Source organism: Phoca vitulina, unplaced genomic scaffold (assembly GCF_004348235.1).
Source record: "Phoca vitulina isolate PV1807 unplaced genomic scaffold, GSC_HSeal_1.0 scaffold7, whole genome shotgun sequence".
NCBI lineage: Eukaryota > Metazoa > Chordata > Mammalia > Carnivora > Phocidae > Phoca > Phoca vitulina.
Genome location: NW_022589710.1, coordinates 30,279,602 through 30,305,620, shown reverse-complemented (window position 1 = coordinate 30,305,620; position 26,019 = coordinate 30,279,602). Strand labels below are relative to the sequence as shown.

The following is a 26,019-nucleotide window of genomic DNA, read 5'->3' as shown; positions in this document are numbered from 1 at the left end:
CATCATTAAGACAGTCTGCTACTGACACAAAAACACATAGATCAATGGAACAGAATAGAGAACCCAGAAATGGACCTACAACTCTGTGGTCAACTAATCTTTGACAAAACAGGAAAGAATATCCAGTGGAAAAAAGACAGTCTCTTCAACAAATGGTGTTGGGAAAATTGGACAGCCACATGCAGAAGAATGAAATTGGACCACTTTCTTACACCATACACAAAAAAATTCAAAATGGATGAAAGACCTAAATGTGAGGCAGAAATCCATCAAAATCCTAGAGGAGAACACAGGCAGCAATCTCCTTGACCTCAGACGCAGCAACTTCTTATTAAATACGTCTCTGGGAGGCAAGGGAAATAAAAACAAAAATGAACTATTGGGACTTCAAGATAAGCTTCTGCACAGCAAAGGAAACAATCAACAAAACTAAAAGGCAATGAATGGAATGGGAGAAGATATTTGCAAATGACATATCTTATAAAGGGCTAGTATCCAAAATCTGTAAAGAACTTACCAACCTCAACACCAAAAAAACCCCCCAAAAAATCCAGTCAAGAAATGGGCAGAAGACATGAACAGACATTTCTCCAGAGAAAACATACAAATGGCTAGCAGACACATGAAAAACGCTCCACATCACTGGGCATCAGGGAAATACAAATCAAAACCACAATGAGATACCACTTCACACCAGTTAGAATGGCTAAGATTAACAAGTCAGGAAACAACAGATGTTGGTGAGGATGTGGAGAAAGGGACACCGTTGGTGGGAATGCACACGGGTGCAGCCACTCTGGAAACGGTATGGAGGTTCCTCAGAAAGTTAAAAATAGAACTACCCTATGATTGAGCAATTGCACTACTAGGTATTTACCCAAAGAATACAAAAACACTGATTCAAAGGGGCACGTGCACCTCGAGGTTGATAGCAACAATGTCCACAATAGCCAAAATATGGAAAGAGCCCAGATGTCATCGACTGATGAATGGATAAAAGATGTGGTGTATGGTGTATATATACAATGGAATATTATTCAGGCATCAAAAAGAATGAAATCTTGTCATTTGCAGTGATGTGGTTGGAACTAGAGTGTATTATGCTAAGCAAAATAAGTCAGGCAGAAAAAGACAAATACCATATGATGTCACTCATGTGGAATTTAAGGAACAAAACAGATGAACATAGGGGAAGGGAAGGAAAAATAAGATAAAAACAGAGGGAGGCAAACCGTAAGAAACTTTTTTTTTTAGATTTTATTTATTTGACAGAGAGCGCACAAGCGGGGAGCTGCAGAGGGAGAGGGAGAAGCAGGCTCCCCACTGAGCAGGGACCCCAACATCGGGCTTGATCCCAGGACTCTGGGATTATGACTTGAGCTGAAGGCATATGCTTAACCGACTGACCCCCCAGGCATCCCAAGAAACTCTTAAGTATAGGGATCAAACAGGGTTGCTGGAGGGGAGGGGGATGGGTTAATGGGCGATGGGCATTAAGGAGGGCACTTGTTGTAATGAGCACTGGGTGTTACATGCAAGTGATGAATCACTAAATTTCTACCACTGAAACCAGTAATATGATATATGTTAACTAATTTAAATAAAATCTAAAAGAAAAAAAGAACAAATACACACAAAAATATATATAAAAAATCTGTTTCTTTATATTTGTATCTGAGTAGGGAAATAGAAGTTATTTTTTAGACTTTTCATTTAAGTAAAATATCTGCATGCGTATTAAGAATGGCTCTTAAGACGATTGTATACTTTGCATTGCTTACTTGTTTTTATGTATGATTTGTTAATGAATACAAATCATTAAAGAGAGCTTAATATGACAAATTATTTTTTTAAATATGTTCTGCTAAAATAGATTGAATTTTAAAAGTAAATTTCCAGAATGCCAGTTAAGTACAGCTCTGTTCAGATTCTTGCAGGGGAACACAAATGCTTTGAATTCAAGAGAGTAAAGAAGGAAATACATACATGTGTATACATGTATATACATACGTATACTTATGTATATATATATATATAAGCCTTTTTTCAAGATTGTGAATCTGTGTGTGTGGGGGAGCATGCACACAAATACATGTTTTAGAGTTGAAGGAGATGGCTAGGTGATCATAGGGCAAAATGACTGTACAGAACTCATACCTCAGGGTTCTTCTTTCATTCTAAAGTCCTGCAAGGATATGAACCAGGTGATCAATTTCATAGAAAGCAACTGGGAGAAATACTATATTATTAGTTTTCTACTATTAATTTTATTTAAGTCCAACAACTATTACTATTGGTGATTCATTAGATATAGCTTTATATCTAATGAATATATATATATAGCTATGTCTATGTCACATAGACATAGCTTTATTACATACAAGAACTTTTTTATTGAGATTATTACTGTTATAATTATTGTTGTTAAACCAGAACTGTGATGATGTATTTCTTTCTTCTTCGTAGGGTTATTCCCATTGTGTTGATGTTTATATAAAGCAGTGCCAGGAGGTAACATAATAGTATACTTTATTGGATTTTATTTTATTTTATGCTAATTTGTGTTTTTAAAACCATTTAAAAATTATATACTCACTTATGTAAAATGCCTCTGTTTAGGGTGCTTACTTGAGAAATGATATATTTGAAGATGCAGCGATACTCTGCCAACGAGTGAACAAACAAGTTGGAGATATCTTTAGCAATCCAGAAACAGTACTGGCTAAACTTATTCAAAATGTATTTGAAGTCAAACTACAGGTAATTTTAAACAATGACTAAATAGTTCTTAAGGCAATATGTGATTTTTTTCCTCTGTTTTAAAAGTTTTTTAAAAGTTTAGTTTATTCATGTAATGCCCTTTGGGATAGTAATCTATTCAGTGAAGGGGAAAGGAATGATAGTATCATGCTTTTGTAAAAAATATTGTTCATCAAGAAAAAAGGTGCTAATCATAATCACTAAGTATCATCAGAGCACGTTTGAAATTTATTCCAGCAGCAATAGTAGTTATAACAGGTTGTAGAGGGGAAACCTCAGATTTTTATTTTTATTGGGTCCTTACTTTGACCAATAGATGGCATTTGTGAAATTGGGTAAGAATTACAAGTGCAATCTATAGAATTTTTTATAATATGTACTAACATGAAAAGAAAAAACACAGTAATTTAATTTACAACCTTGACTCCCATAGCACTGTACATTAAAACAACATTTCCTAAACTATGTTTACTACCGGATTAAGCAACATTAAAGAAGTGTTTGTTTTTAAAACACAATTCAGGACTCTTAATATCCTTTAACAGCACTAATATGTATTGTGATTCTCTGAAAACAGGAGTCTAAAATTTTAGAGTAATGCCTGTTAATGTCTCAAGGGACACTAGGGTTACCCAGGCCACAGTTTGGGAAATGCTGTTTCTTAAGGAATTGACTATATCAGTATAGCCTCAGGTTTTGTTTTTTAAATGTACTTAATGAGGCAAGATAGGCCAGTTTCAAAAGAAATTTTGAAATTCTTAATACTTATTCCTAAGAGTGCTATAGATGAACAGGTAAATATGAGAAGCATTAAAAATTAGAAACCTATGTTCTTATTTTTTTTATATTGGTATATTTTCTATGCATTGCCTTTTCCATTGTATTTTAATCAGAACAATTCAAGAATGTGGAATAATTTTAGAGAAAAATATATAATTTAATATTTACTTAATTGATAAAATGTTGACTTTTTTTTCAGAGTTTTGTGAAAGACCAGTTAGAAGAATGTAGGAAGTCTGATGCAGAGCAGTATCTCAAAAATCTCTATGATTTATATACAAGGTATGCTTTTAATTACTAGAAAATAGGAAAATAGTAACATCTCAGATTTTCTTTCCTTTTTTTTTTTTTTTTAATAGAAAATGAAGTATTCAGGTATTTTTGAGTAATAGTTTGTAGATAGTAGTATACCTTTTAGCATTAAATGCTTGGTTATATAGACTACTGTAGTACAAAGAGCAGTATTCTTAGCATGTTAACTTAAGGAATTGGATATTATGCTGTATAGTCATGTATTTTAATGTAACTTTCTTTACGTTAAGACTCAAGAATTTTGTTTCTGGTTTTAATTGTAAGCTAGTTCACTATTCTTTAATTTTTTTCTCTAAGACATAGTATAATTACATTTATCTGGCAGTTAAAACTTTAGAAATTGAGAAAGTCACAAATTCTTAACAAATGACAGTTTCAGCCTTAAGTCTGATATGAAAATTTGCCTTGGGCTTTGTAAATACAAGTGTAACATTTGGAAATACCGTATCAGAAGCTGCTTAGGGAGTTTTTTTTCCCAGTCCTGTTGTTGTTCATCAGTGTCATCATTTTGAGAGGAGGGTTTTCAAAAGTAACCATAATCAGGAAGTCCATCCCAACAACACTTATTGTGAGCCTGTCTTTAATAATGTGAAACAGAAAATTAGAGGAAAGTCCACATGGACAAAGACAAAACAGAATGAACAGAAAGTAGATCTCTCAGTATTCTGACGTGGGTACCATGTCATGAATGGCATTAGAACATATTGAAGTCATTCTGCCACTGTTGCCATTTCTAGACTGGTTGGTTGCCTTGGTTTCTTCTAAGTCATCCCTAGGAGATTATCCCTAGTCAGTTTTCTAAGCCACAATGTTGTTTGTAATATCCATTCTACTTTATATATAGCCCTATGCAGCTGCTCTCTGTATCCTAAGTGCCTTCCAAGGTTTAAGAAATGGTGGTTTAACATAAGTTATTAAAATCACATTGTAAAAATATATATTCCTTAGTATTGTCACTGTACCTAAAATATACATTAATTTTTTCCCCCTTTTCCATGAAAAGAACCACAAACCTTTCCAGCAAGTTGATGGAGTTTAACTTAGGTACTGATAAACAGACTTTCTTGTCGAAGCTTATCAAATCCATTTTCATTTCCTATTTGGAGAACTATATTGAGGTGGAGACTGGATATTTGAAAAGCAGAAGTGCTATGATCCTACAGCGCTATTATGACTCAAAAAACCATCAAAAGAGATCCATTGGCACAGGAGGGTGAGTGTTTCTGTTAAATGTTGTAGTTAAAACTAAAGATTTTAAGACCTTTATTATATTTGGACAAAGTTGTCAAATATTGACAGTGAATTTTCTGTGAAGAACTCATTTAACCCAGCTTATTTACACCATTGATCAAATCCTGTCTCTTGAACCACATGTTGAAATGACCTAACATAATGTAATTAAAATGTAAAGCAGAATACCAGCACTATAAAGAGTTCTGTAGTCTCCTTTCTTTTTTTTTCCAGACTGAGTAAATTATTCCAGGTTATTAACTAAGAAGCACATCATTTTTTGTTGTTGCAGGTGTGGGAAAAAATAGCAAATAGTTTACAGTTTAGGTATCCTGAGCTTTTTAATACTTGGGCATAAAATTATTTAATTAATACCTTAAAACCTGTGATTATTCACATACTAGAAGAAAATGATTTGCTATAGGATTGGTGGCATCTGTTACCCAGATCTCAACTGTCTGGGACCAATTTGATTCTAGAATGAAGCAGAATGACTTATGCGGAGCCATATAACTAGAGTACAGAGTACACTCAAATCAGTTTCTTGTTTCCCAGTTTTTTATATACTAAATAGTGATCAGGGAGAGGTTATAATTAGGAATAAGAAGTGACATCTGAAAGGCAGCAGCAAGTAAGGGAAGAGAAAAACTAAAGAACAATCATGATAATTAAAAAAAAAAATAGTTTGGGGTGTGTGGCTGGCTCAGTCAGTGGAGTATGCAACTCTTGATGTCAGGATTGTAAGTTCAAGCCCCATGTTGGGGTAGAGATTAATTAAAAAAAATAAAATCTTTAAAGATTTTATTTGTTTATTTGAGAGCAAGAGAATGAGAGAGAGCATGAGCAGGGAGAGGACCAGAGGGAGGAGGGAGAAGCAGGCTCCTCACTGAGCAGGGAGCCTGGTGCGGGGCTTGATCCCGGGACTCCGGGATCATGACCTGAGCCGAAGGCAGATGCTTAACCAACTGAGCCACCCAGGCGCCCCAAAAATAAAATCTTTTTTTAAAAAAAAAGTTCATAGTGGTCTAGAGCTAGGTATTCTAGGAGCAAAAGAAATCCAACCTTCTAAAACCACCATAAAATAAATGTTCAAAGTATACCCTCAGTCATTAAGAAAAGCTAAATTATGTTTAATATATCTTGTTTAATAATGATAAAGAAATGTGCAATATGCTCAAATGGTTAGATATATTTAAAAAGCACTAAATTTTTAAAGTTTATTTTAAGCAGAACCATTTAGTTATATTAACTTATTTGGAATAGTCCACTTCATAAGGAAACCAAACAAATTTTTGGCTCTTGAGTCAGAATTATAGAGCTGAAAGAGACTTTAAAGGTCACAACTCCAAATATACTCATTTTTCAGTTGAAAATCGTATGTTTAGAGATTAAAGCTTATTTCACTTTACAGAACTAATTATTGGAATTAGAACTTTTATGTCTGGCAATTGGTCCATTTTTCTCTGTTGCTATATACAACTTAAGTTGAAGAGTACTTGAAATTGAAATCTGTGTATAGTAAAGTGTTCTCTTTTCATTTGTTGTTATGATGCATTAGTATTCAGGATTTGAAAGAGAGAATTAGACAACGTACCAACTTACCATTGGGGCCAAGTATCGATACTCATGGGGAAACTTTCCTGTCTCAAGAAGTGGTGGTTAATCTTTTACAAGAAACCAAACAAGCCTTTGAAAGATGTCATAGGGTAAGAGTAGTTATAAATTTATTTTATTTATATGGTTGTGTTTTTTAATCTTTGCCTTGTTTATAGTAAGATATAAATCTGCTCTCTGGTTAGGAACAACTATTTTTTGTAATAAAAAATTATAGAGGTTTTGTTTTGGAGAACAGAATTATTTCAAAATTATTTAGAAGTGTATTTTAATATAATTTCAAAAGTTGAATATACCAAATATTTCTTCTGTACGATATATTAAATCAAGATATGAAAGGGAGGTTTAGAGCCATCTCATAAAGAAATAGAGCATTAGGGAAAGAAGGATGTCTTAAGAACCGAGGTATCAAAGGAAAAGTTGACTCCATTAAAATTTAGAATTTCTTTCCAACAAATGCACTTTAACAAAGGAAACAGCTAAGTCACAGTCTGCAAGAAGGTATTTGTAACCAATATTACTAGCAGAAGATTATGTAAAACAAATAATAGTGGCAAATAATTGTATAGCATATACTATGTTCCAAAGCACTTTAGATATACATCAGCTCATTTAATCATTGTAACAACCTTGTGAGGTTTTTATTCCATTTTACAGATGAAGAAACTGAGATACATACTTCTTAAGCAGTGGAACTGAGAGTTGAGGCAGTCTTAATTTTTTTATTTGTATTGATATATATGTCTATTTTATATTGACAGACAGTAAATCAATATAAATTATACATATAAATATAAATCAATAGAAAACAAAGACTAATAAACGCACATAGTGGGTTCTCAGTAAATAAAGAAACTATCATCTGACTCCATTATATGTGGTAGCCAAGAGTGAGGTCTCTGGAGTCGGCCAGAGGTGGACTCAAAACCTGGCTCGACCACTAAACATGTAAAGAAATACAGAAAATGTAAATTACCAGTAAGATATTCAGTCTCACTAATAGGAAAATGAAACTTAAAATGGGAAAATACTGTCTCATTCAGTCTGCAAAAATTAAGTCTGATGATAGTAAGGATGTGGAGCAATATAAATTTTCTTACACTACCAATGGAAGTAAAAATTGGTATAGTTACTTCGGATAGTAACTCGGAATTCATTAGAGAAACTCATAGGTCTACATGCCATGTCTAACATCATAGCAGCATTGTTTATCATGGTGAAAAATTAGAAGCAAATTAAGTGTGCCTTGAAAAGAGAATTGATAAATTGACATTGTTCATACACTAGAAAACTGTACAACAATTTAAATGACTAGAGTATCAACATGTATCAACAAAAAAAATCTCAAAAATACAGTGTTGAGTGAAAAGAACAAAATGGGGAAAAGATATATTCAGTATAATGCCACTATATAAAGTTTTAAAAAGTAGAAGAATACCCTTATATTGTTTAGGGATGTGCACAAGCATAAGCATGATAGATTCAGGGTAGTGTTTGCCACGAGGGAGGAGTACCTAAGGGACTTCATCCATATGTAGGACTCCCCTGCCCCCCCAAAAAAAGAAAAAAAATCTGAAGTACATTTGGAAAAAATGTTAAGATATGACACATCTGGGGGCGCCTGGGTGGTTCAGTCGTTAAGCATCTGCCTTCGGCTCAGGTCATGATCCCAGGGTTCTGGGGTCGAGCCCCACATCGGGCTCCCTGCTCTGCAGGAAGCCTGCTTCTCCCTCTCCCACTGCCCCTGGTTGTGTTCCCTCTCTCGCTGTGTCTCTCTCTGTCAAATGGGTAAATAAAATCTTAAAAAAAAAAAAAGATATGACATATGTGGGTGGGTGATGGGTATATTTGGTAAATTATTATCTCTAGTTTTCTGAATGCTGGAAATGTGTTAAAATATTTCTAAACATTATTGAACCTGAAGCAGTCAACATTATGTTGTTTGAATCATAGTAACTAGCTCAGTGTCCTGACCTTTTGTCTGGAAAGTTACAAGATAGAAATTCAGTTGAAGTTCAGCACAATCTGATCCAAGAAACATGTGTTTACTTTGTACCAGCTGCTATGTTAGGCACTGAGGATATAAAAATAAGACATATATATTACTTTTGAATAGTGTGGAGAAAGGAGGTAGACATATAAATAATCAGTGCAAAATAGGTATATACCCTGCTGGGACCAAAGACAGTGCAACCAGCTCTGCCTGGTTAAAGAATTGAGGAAGAGTATTTATTTGAAAAGGTTTCAAAAAGAAGGGGACTTTTTAAGCCTGAGTCTTAAAGCTACATAGGATATCTTCAAGAAGGCGATTCTTGCAGAGAATAGTACATGTAAAAAGTAATATACAAAGATCAGATGTGCAGCATAAAATGCTTGAAATAAAAATGTACATGGGAGAGTAATGAGAAAGGAAATTGCAAAGGTAAACAGAAACTCTTTGTACACCATGGATAGAAATTTAGACTTGACCTTGTAGATGATGCAAACTTTAAAGGATTATTAAAAAAGGGCAGTGTAATGAGCAAATTGGTGCTTTTTTCCTTTTAAAAAAAATAACTTTGAGATACCTTTGACATTCTGTAAACTGCATATATTTAAACTGCACAGTTTGATAACTTTGGTAAGTTATGTCTACATTTCTGAAGCTATAACTTCAGTCAGGATAATGAATCCATCACCTCAAAAAGTTTCCTTTTGTCCTTTTATAATCCCCCTTTCCTCTCCCTTCACTTCTATCCTCAGAGAACCACTGATCAGCTTTATGTCACTATAGATTTGTTTTCAAAAAGAAGGCGACATTTGAGGACTGAGTCTTGAAAGCTAAATAGGATGTCTTTAAGAGGTTCATCAATTTTCTAGTTTTTATAAATAGTACATGGTATGTTATAATATGTACATGTGTTTCTGGCTTCTTTCACTCAGCATGATTATTTAGAAATTCATCCATGTTGTTGTGTGTATTAGTATGCTCCTTTCTATTGCAGAGTAGTATTTCCTTGCATGAATATACCACAGTATATCTGCTTAACTATTGATAGACATTTAGATTGATTTCAGTGTTTGACTATTATGAATGAAGTTGCTGTGAACATTCATGTATATGTCTTTATGCAGACATATGCTTTCATTTCTCTTGGGTATATACTTAGTAGCAATATGGCTGATTCATATGGTATTTCTTTTAAAGAAACTGCCAAACTATTTTCCAAGGTTGTTGTTTCATTTGCCATTCCTGCCAGCAATGTGTAAAAGTTTCATTTGCTCCCCATGATCTCCAACATTTGGTATGATCAATCCTTTTTTTTTTTTTTTAAGATTTTATTTATTTATTTGACAGAGACACAGCGAGAGAGGGAACACAAGTAGGGGGAGAGGGAGAAGCAGGCCTCCTGCGGAGCAGGGAGCCCGATGTGGGACTCGATCCCAGGACCTTGGGATCATGACCTGAGCCGAAGGCAGATGCTTAACAACTGAGCCACCCAGGCGCCCCATGATCAGTCCTTTTAATTTTAGACAGCCTAACGGTGTGTAGTGATATCTTATTGGGTTTTAGTTTTACATTTAGGTCTATGATCAGTTTTGAGTTAATTTATACATGTCCTATGGTGTATGGATCAAAGTTCAGTTTTTTGCATTTAGGTATCCAGTTGTTTAAGCGTTATTTATTGGAAAGACTATCCTTTCTCCACTCAATTACTTTGGAACCTTTGTCGAAAACTGCTTGACAATTTATATGTGGATCTGTTTCTGGACTCTATTCTGTTCCATCGACCTATTTGTCTTTGTGCCAATACTACACTGTCTTGATCACTGTAATTAAGTCTTGAATTAGGTAGTGTCAGTCCCCTAATATTTTCATATAAATTATTTTGCATCCTCATATGTCTTATAACCAGTTTGTCAGTCTCTGGGGAAAAAAAGTTTGGGGTTTTGATTGCATTGAATCTATAGTTCTGTTTGTGGAGAAGTGACATCTTAATAATATTGAGTGTTCAGTCTACGAATAAAGTATATCTGTCCATTTATTTAAGTTTTCTTTAATTTTCCTTACCAAAGTTTTGTAATTTTTTAGCACACAAGGTTTATCCCTGAGTATTTAACATTTTTTGTGCTATTTTAATGTAATGCAAGTGGTATTTTTTAATTTGTATTTTTGATACTCTGTTGTCAGTGTATAGAAAAACAGTTGATTTTTATATGTTGACTTTATACCTGCAACTTAACCAAACTTATTAGTTCTAGTAGCGCTTTTTTTTTTTTTTTGTAGATTCCAAAGGATTTTCTAAATAGTCTATCATGGAGTCTGCCAATAAGTCAGTTTTACTTATTCCTTTCTAGTATAGAAACCTATTATTTTGTTCTCTTGCATTATTGCATTGCTCAGAACCTCCAGTACAATGATGAATGGAAGTGGTGAGAGCAAATACCTTGTATTATTCTTGATCTTAAGAATAAAGCATTGAGGGCGCCTGGGTGGCTCAGTTGGTTAAGCAACTGCCTTCGGCTCAGGTCATGATCCCGGAGTCCTGGGATCGAGTCCCGCATCGGGCTCCCTGCTCAGCGAGGAGCCTGCTTCTCCTCTGACCCTCCCCCCTCTCATGTACTCTCTCTCTCTCTCATTCTTGTTCTCTCAAATAAATAAATAAATCTTTAAAAAAAAAAAAAAAAAGAATAAAGCATTGAGTCTTTCACCATTAAGTATGATATTAATTATAGGTTTTTCACAGATGCTCCTTATCAGATTGAGGAAATGCTTTTATTTTTAGTTTTCTGAGTTTTTATAAGATTAGGTGTTGGATTTTGTCAAATGCTTTCTTTTTATTATGTTAGTATGCTGAGTTACATTGATTTCCAAATGTTAACCTTGCATTCCTTTGATAAACTCCCCTTGGTTATCAGGTATTATCCTGTGTATATTTTGTTGGATTAGGTTTGCTGAACTTTTGTTTAGAATTTTTGTGTTTGTGTTCATGAGGGATATTGACTTATACATATATTTTTTTCACACAATGTCTTTGTCTAGTTTTGGTTATCAGGGTAATGTTGGCCTTGTAGAATGAGTTGGAAAATATTTCTTCCTCTTTAATTTTCTGGAAGAGTTTGTGTAAAATTGATATTATTTCTTCCTTAAATGTTTGCTTGAATTTACCAGTGAAATAATTTGGGCCTGCGGTTTTCGTTGTGAGGGTTTTTAACTACAAATCCAACTTCTTTAATAGATTTAGAACTATTTAAGGTACCTATTTCTTTTTAATTGAGCTTTGGTAGTTCATGTCTTTAAGGATTTGTATATTTCACATAAATGTTTGAATTTATTGGGATTAAGTTGTTCATGATATTTCCTTATTATCCTTGTAATATCTGTAGAATCTATAGTGATGTCACCTTTTCATTCTTGATATCAGTAATTTGTATATTTTTTCCTTGATCAGTCTGGCTAGAGGTTTATCAGTTTTATTGATTTTCCCAAAGAATCACCTTTTGGTATCATTGATTTTTCTCTATTCTTTTGTTTTGTGTTTCATCAGTTTCCACTCTTTATTACTTTTCTGCTGCTTCGTTGGGTTTCATTTGCCCTTCTTTGTTTAGTTTTGTAAGGTGGGAACTGAGGTCATTGATTTGAGACCGTTCTTCTCTAATATAAACATTTAGTCTTATAAATTTCTCTCTAAGGTAAGCTTTAGCTACATACCACAAATTTTGATATGTTGTATTTATTTTCATTCAGTTCAAAATACTTCTAAATTTCCCTTTTGATTTCTTTTGGCCCAAGAGTGATTTAGAAGTGTTTTAGTTGTCAGATATTGGGGTATTTTCTAGTTCTTTCTGTTATTGATTCAAATTTAATCCTGTTGTGGTTAGAGGACATACTTTGTATGATGTGAATCTGTTTTAAATTTGTTGAGACTTGTTTTAGTCCAGGATATGATCCATCTTTATAAATGTTTTGTGTATACTTGAAAAAAGAAGTGTATATCCTGATGTTGTTAGATGGAGTATTCTATAAATGTCAGGTCCAGTTGATTGACAGGGTTGTTTACATCTTCTGTCTGCCTATCAATTTTCTGTCTACCTCTTCTATCAATTATGCATGGATATATGAATGTAAACAGGAGGAGGGTGAAAAGTTTATTCTTTATTGCTTGTTAAGGGCATCTGTTGAGCATCAGTGAGCAAAGAAGGGAGGTAAAGGTTGTGGTAGAGCGACTAGCGAAGAGTAAACTTTGAGGTGGTATTAAGAAGATCAGGAAGGGAATTGAGTAATACCAAATCAGTATTTATAATAGGGTTTTTAAAGGGGTTATGCAGTTCAGCTCCCAGCTCTTTATATCAGATAATAAGCATTGCTCTGAGAAAGGTAAATGAATAGACTACAAAGAGGCAACAATCAGTTGATAAATAATACAGAAAGGAGTTATAAGATGTTGAGAGGTAGTTTTCTAACTTTTTAAAGAGAGATTTCATTTTCTTACCATAATTACTAATAATTCTTCTGACTAATCATCAGCAATATCAACAGCAAAATGAACATTTATTATTGTAAGTTTACTGTGTGCCATACATTGTGCTAAAAATACTTTATGTGCATTTTTATATTTTATTCTCACCTCAGGACTAGGATGTAAGTACTGTTAATATTATTCCCACCTTACAGATGAAGAAATTGAGGCCAGGTGGGGTTAAATAATATCTTAAGGGTTTACTCAAAGAGGAAGTGATGAAGCTGGGATTTGAGCCTGTCATATTTTATAGTGCATTTGTTATCGATTTCCCCATTCCCACCCCCCAGAAGAATAGAGAATCCTTTTTATTCTGAGTTTTGCTAGAATAGCTTTTGTTAAAGTTGGTGGCTCTGAAACTTCTTTGACCACAACCTATAAGAAATGGATTTTACATAGCAGTCCAGTGGATCTTTGTTATATGTATGCGTATGTGTATGATGTTTTTGTGTGTATGTGTATTTCATAAAACTATATGTGGTTTTAACATGTACATTATACTTTATTTACTATTGATTCTCTCTTCTCTTCCCTCTTTCTTTCTTGTCGCAATCCACTAATGGATTGCAATCCAGGTGAGAAAAATATTGATCTAGTCTAAGCCAGGAGAATTGTAGATAAATATGAAGCATTGTAACTATATGTCTATGTATGTGAGAGAGGCTTTGGGGGTGGAGAGGAAGAGGCATAAGTTATCATTTTGATACCTGAATACTGGGTACATCGTATACAAAGTTGATTGCTTAAAAAAAAAAAAAAAAGCCCTTTTTTTAAAGATAGACTTTAGGAGTGATGTATTTGGTTTTTGTTTTTAAAGCTCTCTGATCCTTCTGATTTACCAAGGAATGCCTTTAGAATTTTTACCATTCTTGTGGAATTTTTATGTATTGAGCATATTGATTATGCTTTGGAAACAGGACTTGCTGGTAAGTATATTTGTGTTATATTTTGTGTTAAATTCCTTTGATCATGCTTGATTAACTGTATGCATAATGTTTTGTATATATTCAACTCTTTATATCAAATTCAGTTCAATGCAGTGAATAATGCTTTTTGAGCATCTATAAAGCAAGAGTTTGTCAGGCGCAGAAAGAGACAGTTCTCTCATATTGCTTACATCAAACAGGGCAGGGCAAGCTACATAAGTCACTACAGTGTATGGCAGAATGTGGTACAATGCTACAAGTTATAAAATGTCAAAGGAGCAGAACTGAAGGTGACAGCAATTCTGGTTGAAGCAGTTGAGTAATGTAAAGTTTAGAAAGGAAAATATTCCAAAATAAGCCTGGAAAGGAATAGATTCATATTAAAATTTTTCTTTTGCTTTTGGTCTTTCAGGTTTACTGGTAATTAATAGGATAATAATGATTTCTTCCCTAAATTCCAACCGCATTAATGTAGTTCCCTCTTTGAACTTTCCACCTGTTCAGTGTGCATCTCAAATTTAACATATCCCTACCGAAACTCTTTATCTTCCATTTAAACTTGTTCTACTCCCATTCTTCCCCATGTCCTTAAAAGGCATTACTATTTACTAGTTGCTCAGGCCCCAAACATAGGAGTTGCCATATTTCTTCCTTTTCATCAAACCTGATAGCTAGTCTGTCAGCAAATCCTATACTTCCAAACATAACTCAAATTCATCTACTTTTCTCAAGCTCTACTAATGCCACCCTAATTTAAATACCATCATCTTTATCCATTCCTTACTGGCCTTTCTGTATACATTCTCAACCTTTCCACATTACTGACTCCACATAACAGTTTGATTATCATTTCCTTGTTTAAGACCTATCAGGGACTTCCTATTAATTTTAGGGGAAAAACAATAACAAACTTTACAAAAGCATGGCTTTTGATCTGTCCTCCTGTTATGTATTCATCCACTTCTCATATTGTACTTCCTCTCACTACCTTAGCCATCAGCCACTCTGGCCTTCATTCTTTTTTTTCTCACTCAGGCTTTCCCCCATCCCCCAATCCCTTTTCCTTTAGCACTTCTCATGCCTGACTTTTCAACCTCTGATCTCAGTTAACTAAGATGTCACCTTCTTAAAGAGGCTTTTGTGGATTACTCTAAGATAGCCCTCTACTCCCAGCCTAGTTATTCATTATTTCATCACTGAATTAATGTTTTTCATAGCACTTATCACAGTGAAATTTTCATCTGTTAATGTCTGCCTCCACTTACCAGAATTCATTCACTTTTAAATGCCTACTCCTGCACTCACAGAGCTTTCATTCCTAGGGATAAGATAGACAAATGACTAGAAAGTACAATGAAGAAAAATAAAATTGAGTAAGATAGTGAGAAGTGTTGGGGAGGTAGGATGGGGAATTCAGGAGCAGAGGACTTTTTTTAGAGAGGTTGGTTAGAGGATGCCTCTCTGAGGAATTATATGAACTAGACAGCTGAATGGAGTGAAAAAGTAAATGGAGTATTTGGAGAAAGAGTATTTTAAGAAAACAGCATATATGCTCTTTTGGCTAGGAATCTTATCTGTCTTATTCACCATTATTATCTAGTACTTAGAAAGCACATAGCAGATGCTCAAAAATGTTTATTGACTGTATATCACATCATTTTTCATGTTTTTTAACACTGAAGCAAAATTACCCATAATTCAGTAAACTTGATTTATTCTTACCCATTTTTTAATTTGCTCTCATGATTGTAGATTTGCTCTCAGGACAAATTAAAAGCATTTGTATCCTGCTTTTTTTTAACTTAATTACAGTAGACTCTTTTTTTTTTTTAAGTTTATTAATTTATTTTCTTAAGTAATCTCAATACCCAGTGTGGAGCTCAAACTCATGACCCCAAGATCAAGAGTCGCATGCTCTTCTGACTGAGCCAGCCAGGCACCCCAATTACAGCAAACTCTTGACATCAAGTATTTAACATTTGCCATTTGCAAATGACTAAATGTGGCAATTTGTATTGGGATGATAATACCTCAAAGATATTAAGAAGATTAAAGAAGGGGCGCCTGGGTGGCTCAGTTGGTTAGGCGACTGCCTTCGGCTCAGGTCATGATCCTGGAGTCCCTGGATCGAGTCCCGCATCGGGCTCCCTGCTCGGCAGGGAGTCTGCTTCTCCCTCTGACCCTCCCCCCTCTCGTGTGCTCGCTCTCTCTCATTCTCTCTCTCTCAAATAAATAAATAAAATCTTTAAAAAAAAAAAAAGAAGATTAAAGAAGATAATGAGAAAAAGTAACAAGAATTTGAATCCATATGGTATGAAGGATTTATTATTTAGCTCATATGCAAATCTAGCATCTTCATTTTAGTAGCTGTATTCACAATTTGGAAGGACTTAGAAAATTTACTGGTAGGATGAAAATGTCTCTTATAATTCATAAATTTTCTTCCCTGCAGCCATTCAGTTAGCACTTACTGCTATTATTTCTAATGATAGTATAAAATTTTGTCATGCATATATATTACAAAGTTAAATAAAATTAACTATCCCCTCTTACTAGACATACTGGGTTTTTTCCAGCAGTTTAGTAACATAAATAATGCTGCAGTGAACATTGTAGAGCTTAAAGTGTTTTCCTTATTTTGAATTATTTTCTCTGTATGAAATCCCAGAGGTGAAGTTAGCAGAGCAAAGTATGTTACCAGAGACACCTGCCTGGCTCAGTTGGTAGAGCATGCAACTCTTGATCTCTAGGTTATGAGTTCAAGCCCCATATTGGGGCTAGAGTTTACTTTAAAAAAAACAAAAAACCAAAAAAAACCCACAAAGTGTGTTACCAATTTTTAAAATTTCTATACATAAAGCCTTTTCCAAAAGGGTTTTTTTTGCCCTAATTTACACTGCTGTTGCATGTACCAGTTCTTCTGCATAACATTGAATATTCTTTTAAAAACTTTAATTTAGTGGTTAGAAATATACATAAATATTACCTTAATTTTAATAACTTTGATTAATAGGATTTTCCACATGTGTATTGACTTTATTTTTTTCTTTTGTAAGTTTGTGTTGGAGCCTTTAATTTTCTTTTTATTTTTTTTATTTTTTTATTTTTTTTAAAGATTTTATTTATTTGAGAGAGAGAATGAGACAGAGAGAGCATGAGAGGGTCAGAGGGAGAAGCAGACTCCCTGCCGAGCAGGGAGCCCAATGTGGGACTCGATCCCGGGACTCCAGGATCATGACCTGAGCCGAAGGCAGTCGCTTAACCAACTGAGCCACCCAGGCGCCCTGGAGCCTTTAATTTTCTTACCAGTTGGTGATTTTGTCTTTTATGGGAAAATGAAACACCTTTGCTTTCATTTTTAAAACTTTGAAAAAAATCATCATCCTATAAAGAATTCTAGGTATTAATTTTATTTTCTCATACGTGAATATTTTCCCTAGCCCATTATGCCTTTTAATTTTAGCTAGAAACACAAACATCTAAGGTTAGAATGGACTGCTCTTCTACAAAAAAGAGGAAACTGAAGTCTGGATAGGTCAGCTCTCTTTTTTGGAGTCAGCATGTTGAGTCGCTTGAATGCCATGAATTTTAGACAGTGAGGAGACTTTGAATATTTTTGAGGAAATAATGGAGAGCAAGATGAGTGAAATGTGTAAGTTTAAGTATGTTACTCTGGCAACAATATATAGCAGAAAAGATAAAGTGATTTGAACCCAGGAAACTAATAAAAAATTATTTTAACTGTTACCAGAGATAATGAGGCCTTGTTATAAGAAAAATGGTGGAAGTGTATGCATGGCTCATGTGGAACCACTGGGCGTGAGAGTGGGAAAGGAAAGAAGATACAGTCCAAGATGATTCATTTATTGATTTAATTTTTGGTTTATCTCAGCAAATAATGAAGACTGAGTAGATGGTGAAAATTTTCATGTAAAAATTTTAGATTCATTTTATTAAGTTATTAAACTTAATTTTACTCTTCTGTCCACAAAAATCATTGCTAATTTATTAAAATAGCAGTGACTTTTATTCATGATACCGTGTTCTTTTTTCTGTTGCCAAGATGAATTTCTTCAAGTATGATTCTAATATGTACATGCCTTCCAATTTTAGGAATTCCTTCTTCAGATTCTAGGAATGCAAATCTCTATTTTTTGGATGTTGTGCAACAGGCCAATACTATTTTTCATCTTTTTGACAAGCAGTTTAATGATCACCTTATGCCACTAATAAGGTTAGTCAAATTGATTTTTTTTGGTATTTCAGTGACTCTTATAATGCTCTATGTATAAAGATACACAACAAAAATTTTATAAGATTAATAGGACAGATTTTAATAAGGCATTAAATAAGATTTGGTTTATATCTCAATTTATGTGAACTTTTAAAGTACGTGAGGATTAAATAAGGTAGAATATACGTGAACATGCCTTATAAAATTGTATGTATACTGTTATTAAAAAGGAAAAATATTTTTTAAAAAGAGGAAAAATAAAAGATAAAATTTTAAACATTTTATTGTACACATTGATATGCCAAGAAATTAATTCAAAAACAGTCTCAAAGATAAAGATCACTTGTGATCCCTGAATCACACTTTAAAAGGAAATGTACTATTTTAAGAGCTGTAATGCCACATAGCACAGAATTCACATAACTATTAGGGTTGCAGATTCCTTAATAGTTTAGGTGTTTTTGACATTTAGATGGCATTCAGAAGGCAAATATGATTGTCAAATTTGTTTTTATAATATAGGAAAGTTAAATACAGCTGGATTGGCTATTGGTCTCCACATTTTAATTAGTATAATTTATTATATTCTTAAGACTCTGGTGATATCCTTTGGTGTGTGTTTTTGTTTTACTTTTAATACAGATATCTAATTAAAAAGGAAACCAAATAATCCCAAAATTGCAAAATCACATATATTTATATTCTTAAGGGATATCTTCTCTTAGATGAAAGTAACAAATCTAAATCTTCCTCTTCCTTCTCGTTTAACTGGTTAATTTTTCCTAGTGTGACTATTAGGCATAGTAATACAACATAATTTCCTAGTATTGAATTGGGCATAGTAATTACTACTTATGTGCTTCTTGGATTTGTGAGCAAAGTAAAATAATATATGTGTATGTATAAATGTTTATAACAATATACATGTGCGTATGAAAAACTTTTATAAGGCTACTAATGTGATTTTTTTTCCCTTTAAACATTCAATAGCTCTTCTCCTAAGTTATCTGAATGCCTTCAGAAGAAAAAAGAAATAATTGAACAAATGGAGATGAAATTGGATACTGGCATTGATAGGCAAGTTGTTAGTTTTACCTTTTCTCTTATATTTTTTATGTTTAATTTATTTACTTTTTAAGATTTTTTTTAAGATTTATTTATTTATTTTGGAGAGAAAGAGCATTGGGGGAAGGGGCAGCGGGGGAGAGAGAGAGAGAATCTCAAGCAGACTCCCTGCTCAGCGCAGAGCCAGACACGGGGCTCAGTCTTATGACTCTGAGATCATGACCTGAGCCGAAATCAAGAGTCGGATGTATAACCAACTGAACCACCCAGGCACCCCTTTAAAGATTTTATTTTATTTATTTATTTTTTAATTAATTTTTTTTTTTTTTTAAAGATTATTTATTTATTTATTTGACAGAGAGAGAGAGAGAGAGGACAAGTAGGCAGAGCAGTGGGCAGAGGGAGAGGGAGAAGCAGGCTTCCTGCTGAGCAGGGAGCCCGATGTGGGGCTCGATCCCAGGACCCTGGGATCATGACCCGAGCCGAAGGCAGACGCCCAACCGACTGAGCCACCCAGGCGTCCCTAAAGTTTTTATTTTAAAGTGGGACTCAAACACAACCTGATACCAACGTGGGACTCGAACACAACCCTGATACCAAGAGTGGGACTCACACACAACCCTGATACCAAACACAACCCTGATACCAATGTGGGACTCAAACAACCCTGATACCAAGAGTCACACTCTCCACTGACTGAGCCAGCCAGTCGCCCCTCCTTTTCTCTCATATTTTTTAAATTGTAAAAACACCATTATAAATGCAGCATGAAAAGGTTTTCAGTATGTTTAGGTATGCTTTTAAACTAGATTCAATTGAAAAACCATTTTTGTAGGCTACCACTTTCTCCTCCTCCTCCTCTTTCTTTCCCTCTCTCTCTCCAGACTCCTTAAAAATGATATGTAACATAGAGGATTTTATTTTCATTTGAATTTTTAGGCTTATATCTGAAATGCTTTAAATAAATATACTTGTTTTCTGTAAGTGAATTCCATTAAGTGAATACAGACTGCATTCAAAAATTTTTATAACTTTTTGTAGTTAATTACCTGTTAATAGTGTAGAGCAGTGGGTCTCTTTTCTTGAGATGACGTGGTGGGCATATATTGATGATGATGATAGTTACCACTTATCAAGCATTTGGTGTGTGCTAGGCACAGTGCAAGGACCTTTACCTGTATTATTTTATTTATTAGGTAGGAAATACTATTTCTGTTCTACAGATGAGGAAATGGAGGCTTAAAGAAATTATGTAATGTGCTAAGATAACACAGTTAATGGTGGTAGAGCTGGAACTCAAATTCTAAAGCCCGTGCTACTAGATTTGGGCATATCTTTTTCACTTACTGTAATTCTGTTCCTTTCTCTTCTGTTTAAGAAAGCATATTTGAATGCAGGTTAGTTTCAGTGCTGTATAAGGATAGCCTCGAATCTACTCTAATTTACAAAAAATTAAGAAATTTTTACTTTATCAGTATCAAACTTGCAGCTCACCTCCCAATTATCTTCTCACTAAGATCAAGAATTACTACTGAGTATATGATAATGAAGGTAAGAAAAATAAAATTGAAGAATAAAACTAGGAAAAATAGGGTATTATAAAATTAATTACTGAGACTAATTTACTGAATTATATGCTTAGAATAATCCTAAAACTGGTCTCTCCCTTTTGTTTTTAGTCAGGACCATATGAGAACCATATATAATTTCATTTAATATAATTATAATGTGTATGGTATATTGTACACATTATAATCATCACTTCAAGAAGTATGTATTTTCCTAACCTAAATCCCTCATATTAACTTAATTTGTTTCTTCTTGCTTTACCTCAGAATACCTGAAAATCATATTTGGGACATAGGGAGGTTGGATATATTAAACTTTCAGAGATATAGGAAAGATGTATTTCCTTGGTGTCTTCTTAATGTCATTCTGTATAAGCCTTAATCTCAGAGTCTTTGCACTAGTTGATTAATTGAAAGCACAGTATTCTGTAGTGGTCTCATGAATGTGAACTTCTGATTTTTTTACCCATGTACCATGGGGCCAAGAGGTGAGCAGAGCATTCACCTGATCTCTTCTCTGATATTTTCAGACCAGTATCCATCTATAGGTGTTAGGTCAGAACCCCTTTGCCTTTGAAACTCACATCATCTTTTCCTATTGCTGTTGTCTCTCAATCATTTATGTTAGTCTACATTAATTGAGGATTTGGGCATCTGGCTTACAGTTTTTCTTTTAAACTTAAATCTTAGTTTATTTCTACTTCCATGTGTGTGACCCATTCATTTTCTTCATCATCTTCATTTTAGCTACCTACTCTCATATCCTACTAGACCTCATTATCATTGATAACAAAAACTTGAAACTTGAATATCCCACTCATTGCTCACAACCTCCTGTTCTTCCAATTCCATAACCTTTCTGACCTCAGCAGGAACTCTAGCCCTTAATATATTTATCTTTTGCCAATCTTCTATCCTTTTCTTTATTCATTATTATGCTTAGGTTGTTTGATCCATCTCTTAAATTAGTCCCTTATAATTACCCTAAAATCTGTTTCCGTTAACCTTAACTATCTTACAGATCCAAGGTTTTGGAGCAGTGCAGTCTCTTTTATTCCCATAACTGGGTGGCTGATTGCTGTTGGAGAATAGCATATAACTTGAACATTATTGGTGCCTCTACAAACCCATGTTCTCATTTCTCAACTGAGTCTTTAGTACCATTTGTTCAGCTTCCTGCTTGTCCTTAGACTGTGGAACTCCTATTCATCTCACTAATTCTTCCAAATGTTGGCCATTTGTCTTAACCCTCTATCTTCCCCTCTTCCTAACCAGTCTCTGTATATGGTTGTTAAGGAAGTAAGTTAGTGACAGGTTTCTAAGATCTTTAAGATTACCTTAAATAAAGTATTGGGCAAGAACAGGAAGCTAATAAAACCAAGAGTTCATTGATAGCAAGACCTAGACTTTATTTTTTCTAAAATCTAAAGTCTACCAATAGTAAATAATTTTGTGGTGCTCTGAAATTAAATAATTTCAATTTAGTATAAATAATATAAATTAAAGTAAATTTAAAATAAATGGGTCAAATATATGGTGTTCTTAATTCTCTAGGACCTTAAATTGTATGATTGGACAGATGAAGCATATCTTGGCTACAGAACAAAAGAAAACAGATTTTAAGCCAGAGGATGAAAACAATGTTTTGATTCAGTATACTAACGTGAGTAAAATAATTCAGTATACTAGTAATATCCACTATGCTTAACATTTTCATTGGTGTATCTTACTGTGCTCTAAGTTTTTTTCTTTTATACTTAGAAATTAATGAGACACACTATATGTATTTTCTCCTTAGCTAAACTGATACACATTTCTATGTAATAAGTGTAGAAAAAATTTTACAGGCCTGTGTTAAAGTCTGTGCTTATGTAAGAAAGCAAGTGGAAAAGATTAAAAATTCCATGGATGGGAAGAATGTGGATACAGTTTTGATGGAACTTGGAGTACGTTTTCATCGACTTATTTATGAGCATCTTCAACAATATTCCTACAGTTGTATGGGTGGCATGTTAGCAATTTGTGATGTAGCTGAATATAGGAAGTGTGCCAAAGACTTCAAGGTATGTATTCACAAATATAAAACTTGTAAATAGGCTCAAGAACATAAGTCAGACCATTAAAAATGCATGCTGACTTATAATCACTACCGAAAAGTTTAAAACTTGCTGGTATTATAGTGAGACAGATCTAACATTTCCTAACTGAAAAAGTATTGTTCTAATCATATTTTCAGTCTTAATACATTTTTGCTCTGTGCTGTATTTTAGACAAGGCCATATTTCAATTCGACAGTCCAAATGACATTGTTGACTTTCATAACTAATGCTGTATATATCACACATCAGGAAAATATGTTCTTTCTTCATGTACATCTCTCTGAAATCCCTTTTCCTTAAGGCTTAAATTATTTAAGAAAAGTGCTAAATTAATGGTAACTAATTCTGATCCACAGAAGTATAAATGACTGTTACTATTGAAGGAAATTGACATGGACCTTTTCACCCAAAAAGATTATATCAAGTTTATGTAATGTCTGAAATATTTGAGTTTTGACACTTTCAGGAGCTTTTACAATTTTTAATATTGAATTCTCCCACATTAGTAAGTCTTAATAGTATATTAATGAGAATAATATATAAATGAGAAACTAATTGTAAAACTAGAAATTGTTTTGTTTCAATGTTATTTTTTTTTCTCCTCTTATTTCAATTCAGATTCCACTGGTATTACAGCTCTTTGATACTCTGCATGCACTTTGCAATCTTCTGGTAGTTGCCCCAGATAATTTAAAGCAGGTCTGCTCAGGAGAACAACTTGCTAATCTGGACAAGAACATTCTTCACTCCTTTGTACAACTTCGTGCTGACTATAGATCTGCCCGCCTTGCTCGACATTTCAGCTGAGGTTGAATTTACAAGGGAAACATGTTGTACTTCAGCAGGCCTTGGTTGATGGAAAGCACAGGAGATTTCTTAATGACACAGCCAACATTTTATGGAAAAATGACTGTTTGGAGAAACAGCAGCCATACTTACCCTTGAGATTTTATTTGAAATTTGGACACTACTAGCCATATTTTGCTTTTTCCCCTTAAGTTGAATTTTAATTCCATTCTTGAACTTATAAATTTCAAATTCTAAATTTCAAATTCTGTGAACCTACATGTCACTGTTTTCATCCTGGAAAATGTTGGTGTCAGAAGACAAATGAGATGTTACCAGTGTTCCAGTTGACATTCTTTAACATATTCTATTGGAAAATTTCACCATCCTATTTTGCATTAATGGTAAAATACAGCAAAACTGCATTTATTATTTACCAATTTTTAATGACCTTTTCAGCACTTGATAATTGTTAAACAAGTTATTTTAGGTTTTCCTAGAGAACTTTTGCCTCTTTCAAAAGGTTAATAATTGAGCATAATTTCTGTAGTTGGTTAATTGGCTTTTTTCCTGAGGTACAACAATAATATTCCAAGAAAAATGTTATAAACTAAACTAAAATGATGAAATGTTTTATGTAGATATTAGGAGTGGATCAGAATACATCTGCTTTCTGGGTAAAAAACTTAAAGTTTACTATTTCTTATTTCGTAAACAGATTTTAAGCCAATGCTAGCAAGAAATTAATAAGTCTACCTTATTTTATATTTCACTTAAGATAAGGTGGAGGACCTTAACTAAAGGACCACGTTTATTCATTATTTTAATATTATAAGGGAAGTAAAATGAGGTTTAGTCTAAATGGTGAATATGAGAAATATTGACAGTGTTTAGCAACAATGCAGTCCTTTAAGATTTCTTTCTTAATGCTAAACTGGAATAAGATGGGGTGGCTAAACATAAGTAATACATTTTAAGGGGAATCAGGAATTGATAGATAGCATTATATATTCTAAGTCTGGAGATGAGCTTTGTAAAAACTGGTTGCTTTTCAAATCTATAGTTTCTGTCATCTTTTTCAAGGCATTTCTGAAGCAGTTCTTACTGATTGGAGTTAATTGAATTGGCTTAATATGGTGACAATAAATCACTTATAAAATTTTAAACATCAAGTGGAAATTTAGAAAGGCTATTACTCTACAATTTCTATAAACTTGCTCTGCAAGAATTCATTCTTATCTATATGTAATGTTTCAGCTTCCTTTGTGGTGTTCATAATCTTCTAGGAACAGATAAACTTTAATGTTCAGCTCATTCTTGGCATTTTTTTTCCTTTAATGTAGCCTTGTAGCCTTTTTGGCCTAATTTTGGCAAACTACTTTTCCTTTAAGACTATGTTTCTGAATGGTCATCAATTTTACCAAAATTTCCAGGTCCAGTGCTAGCTACTGTTTAAATTACTATTGACAGAATATTCTTCATTTTCTGTTTAGCCCAGTGTTATCAAGGTAAGGAAGAGAAACGAAGTATGCCAACTTTTATCAAAGCATTTTAGTAAATCGTGGCAGTTTTAGAAGGCTGTCTAGTTTTCTATTCCTTAGCCAAGGGAAGCCAGAACAGATTTTGGATACTAGAGAAAGTCATATGCTTGTACTATTGCCATTTTAGAAAGCTCTGATGTGAATTCAAATTATACCTCTGTTACTGAAAGCCAACAGTTTTAAAGCAGTAGTTTTACTGGCCATTTGAACTCTTTGTACACAGTGTCAATTTGTAAAAAAAAAAAAAAAAAAAAAGGAAAAAAATCTTAAATAAAACATGAGAGAACATTTTAAGACTTCCAAATCAGAGAAGTGCTTCAAATTATTTTGTTTGGACTAATTTTTAAAATGTAAAGCATATACATGTTGCTTAGATATTTTGTTAATTACTATTTCCATGCTTGAGTTTTGTGCAATATTTTCCATTATGTCCATTGACCAAGGCAGTGACAAAGAAAACTCTTAAGTGAATACTTAACTTAGAAGTGTTAATATTAATGTTTAATAAACAAATTCCCTGCAATTGTTTTTTTATTTCACTCCATTTTTACATCTTTAGGATATGTGTACTTAATTTTAAAAATTATTTCTATTTAAGTTTTCA

The 26,019-nt window shown here is 33.6% G+C and overlaps 1 protein-coding gene across 1 annotated transcript in view; it reads left to right on the top strand.

Moving 5' to 3' along the window:
- EXOC5 (exocyst complex component 5) overlaps window positions 1-25,686 on the top strand; it is a 57,502-nt gene extending 31,816 nt beyond the window's left edge. Inside the window, exons 8-18 of the mRNA XM_032405182.1 lie at window positions 2,467-2,511; window positions 2,620-2,760; window positions 3,740-3,822; window positions 4,856-5,065; window positions 6,641-6,788; window positions 14,014-14,122; window positions 18,236-18,356; window positions 19,347-19,433; window positions 22,544-22,652; window positions 22,837-23,052; window positions 23,707-25,686. Of these exons, the coding sequence (XP_032261073.1) occupies window positions 2,467-2,511; window positions 2,620-2,760; window positions 3,740-3,822; window positions 4,856-5,065; window positions 6,641-6,788; window positions 14,014-14,122; window positions 18,236-18,356; window positions 19,347-19,433; window positions 22,544-22,652; window positions 22,837-23,052; window positions 23,707-23,895 (1,458 nt within the window). The 3' untranslated portion in view covers window positions 23,896-25,686. The remainder of the gene's footprint in view (window positions 1-2,466; window positions 2,512-2,619; window positions 2,761-3,739; window positions 3,823-4,855; window positions 5,066-6,640; window positions 6,789-14,013; window positions 14,123-18,235; window positions 18,357-19,346; window positions 19,434-22,543; window positions 22,653-22,836; window positions 23,053-23,706) is intronic.
- Window positions 25,687-26,019: the final 333 nt, after the last annotated feature.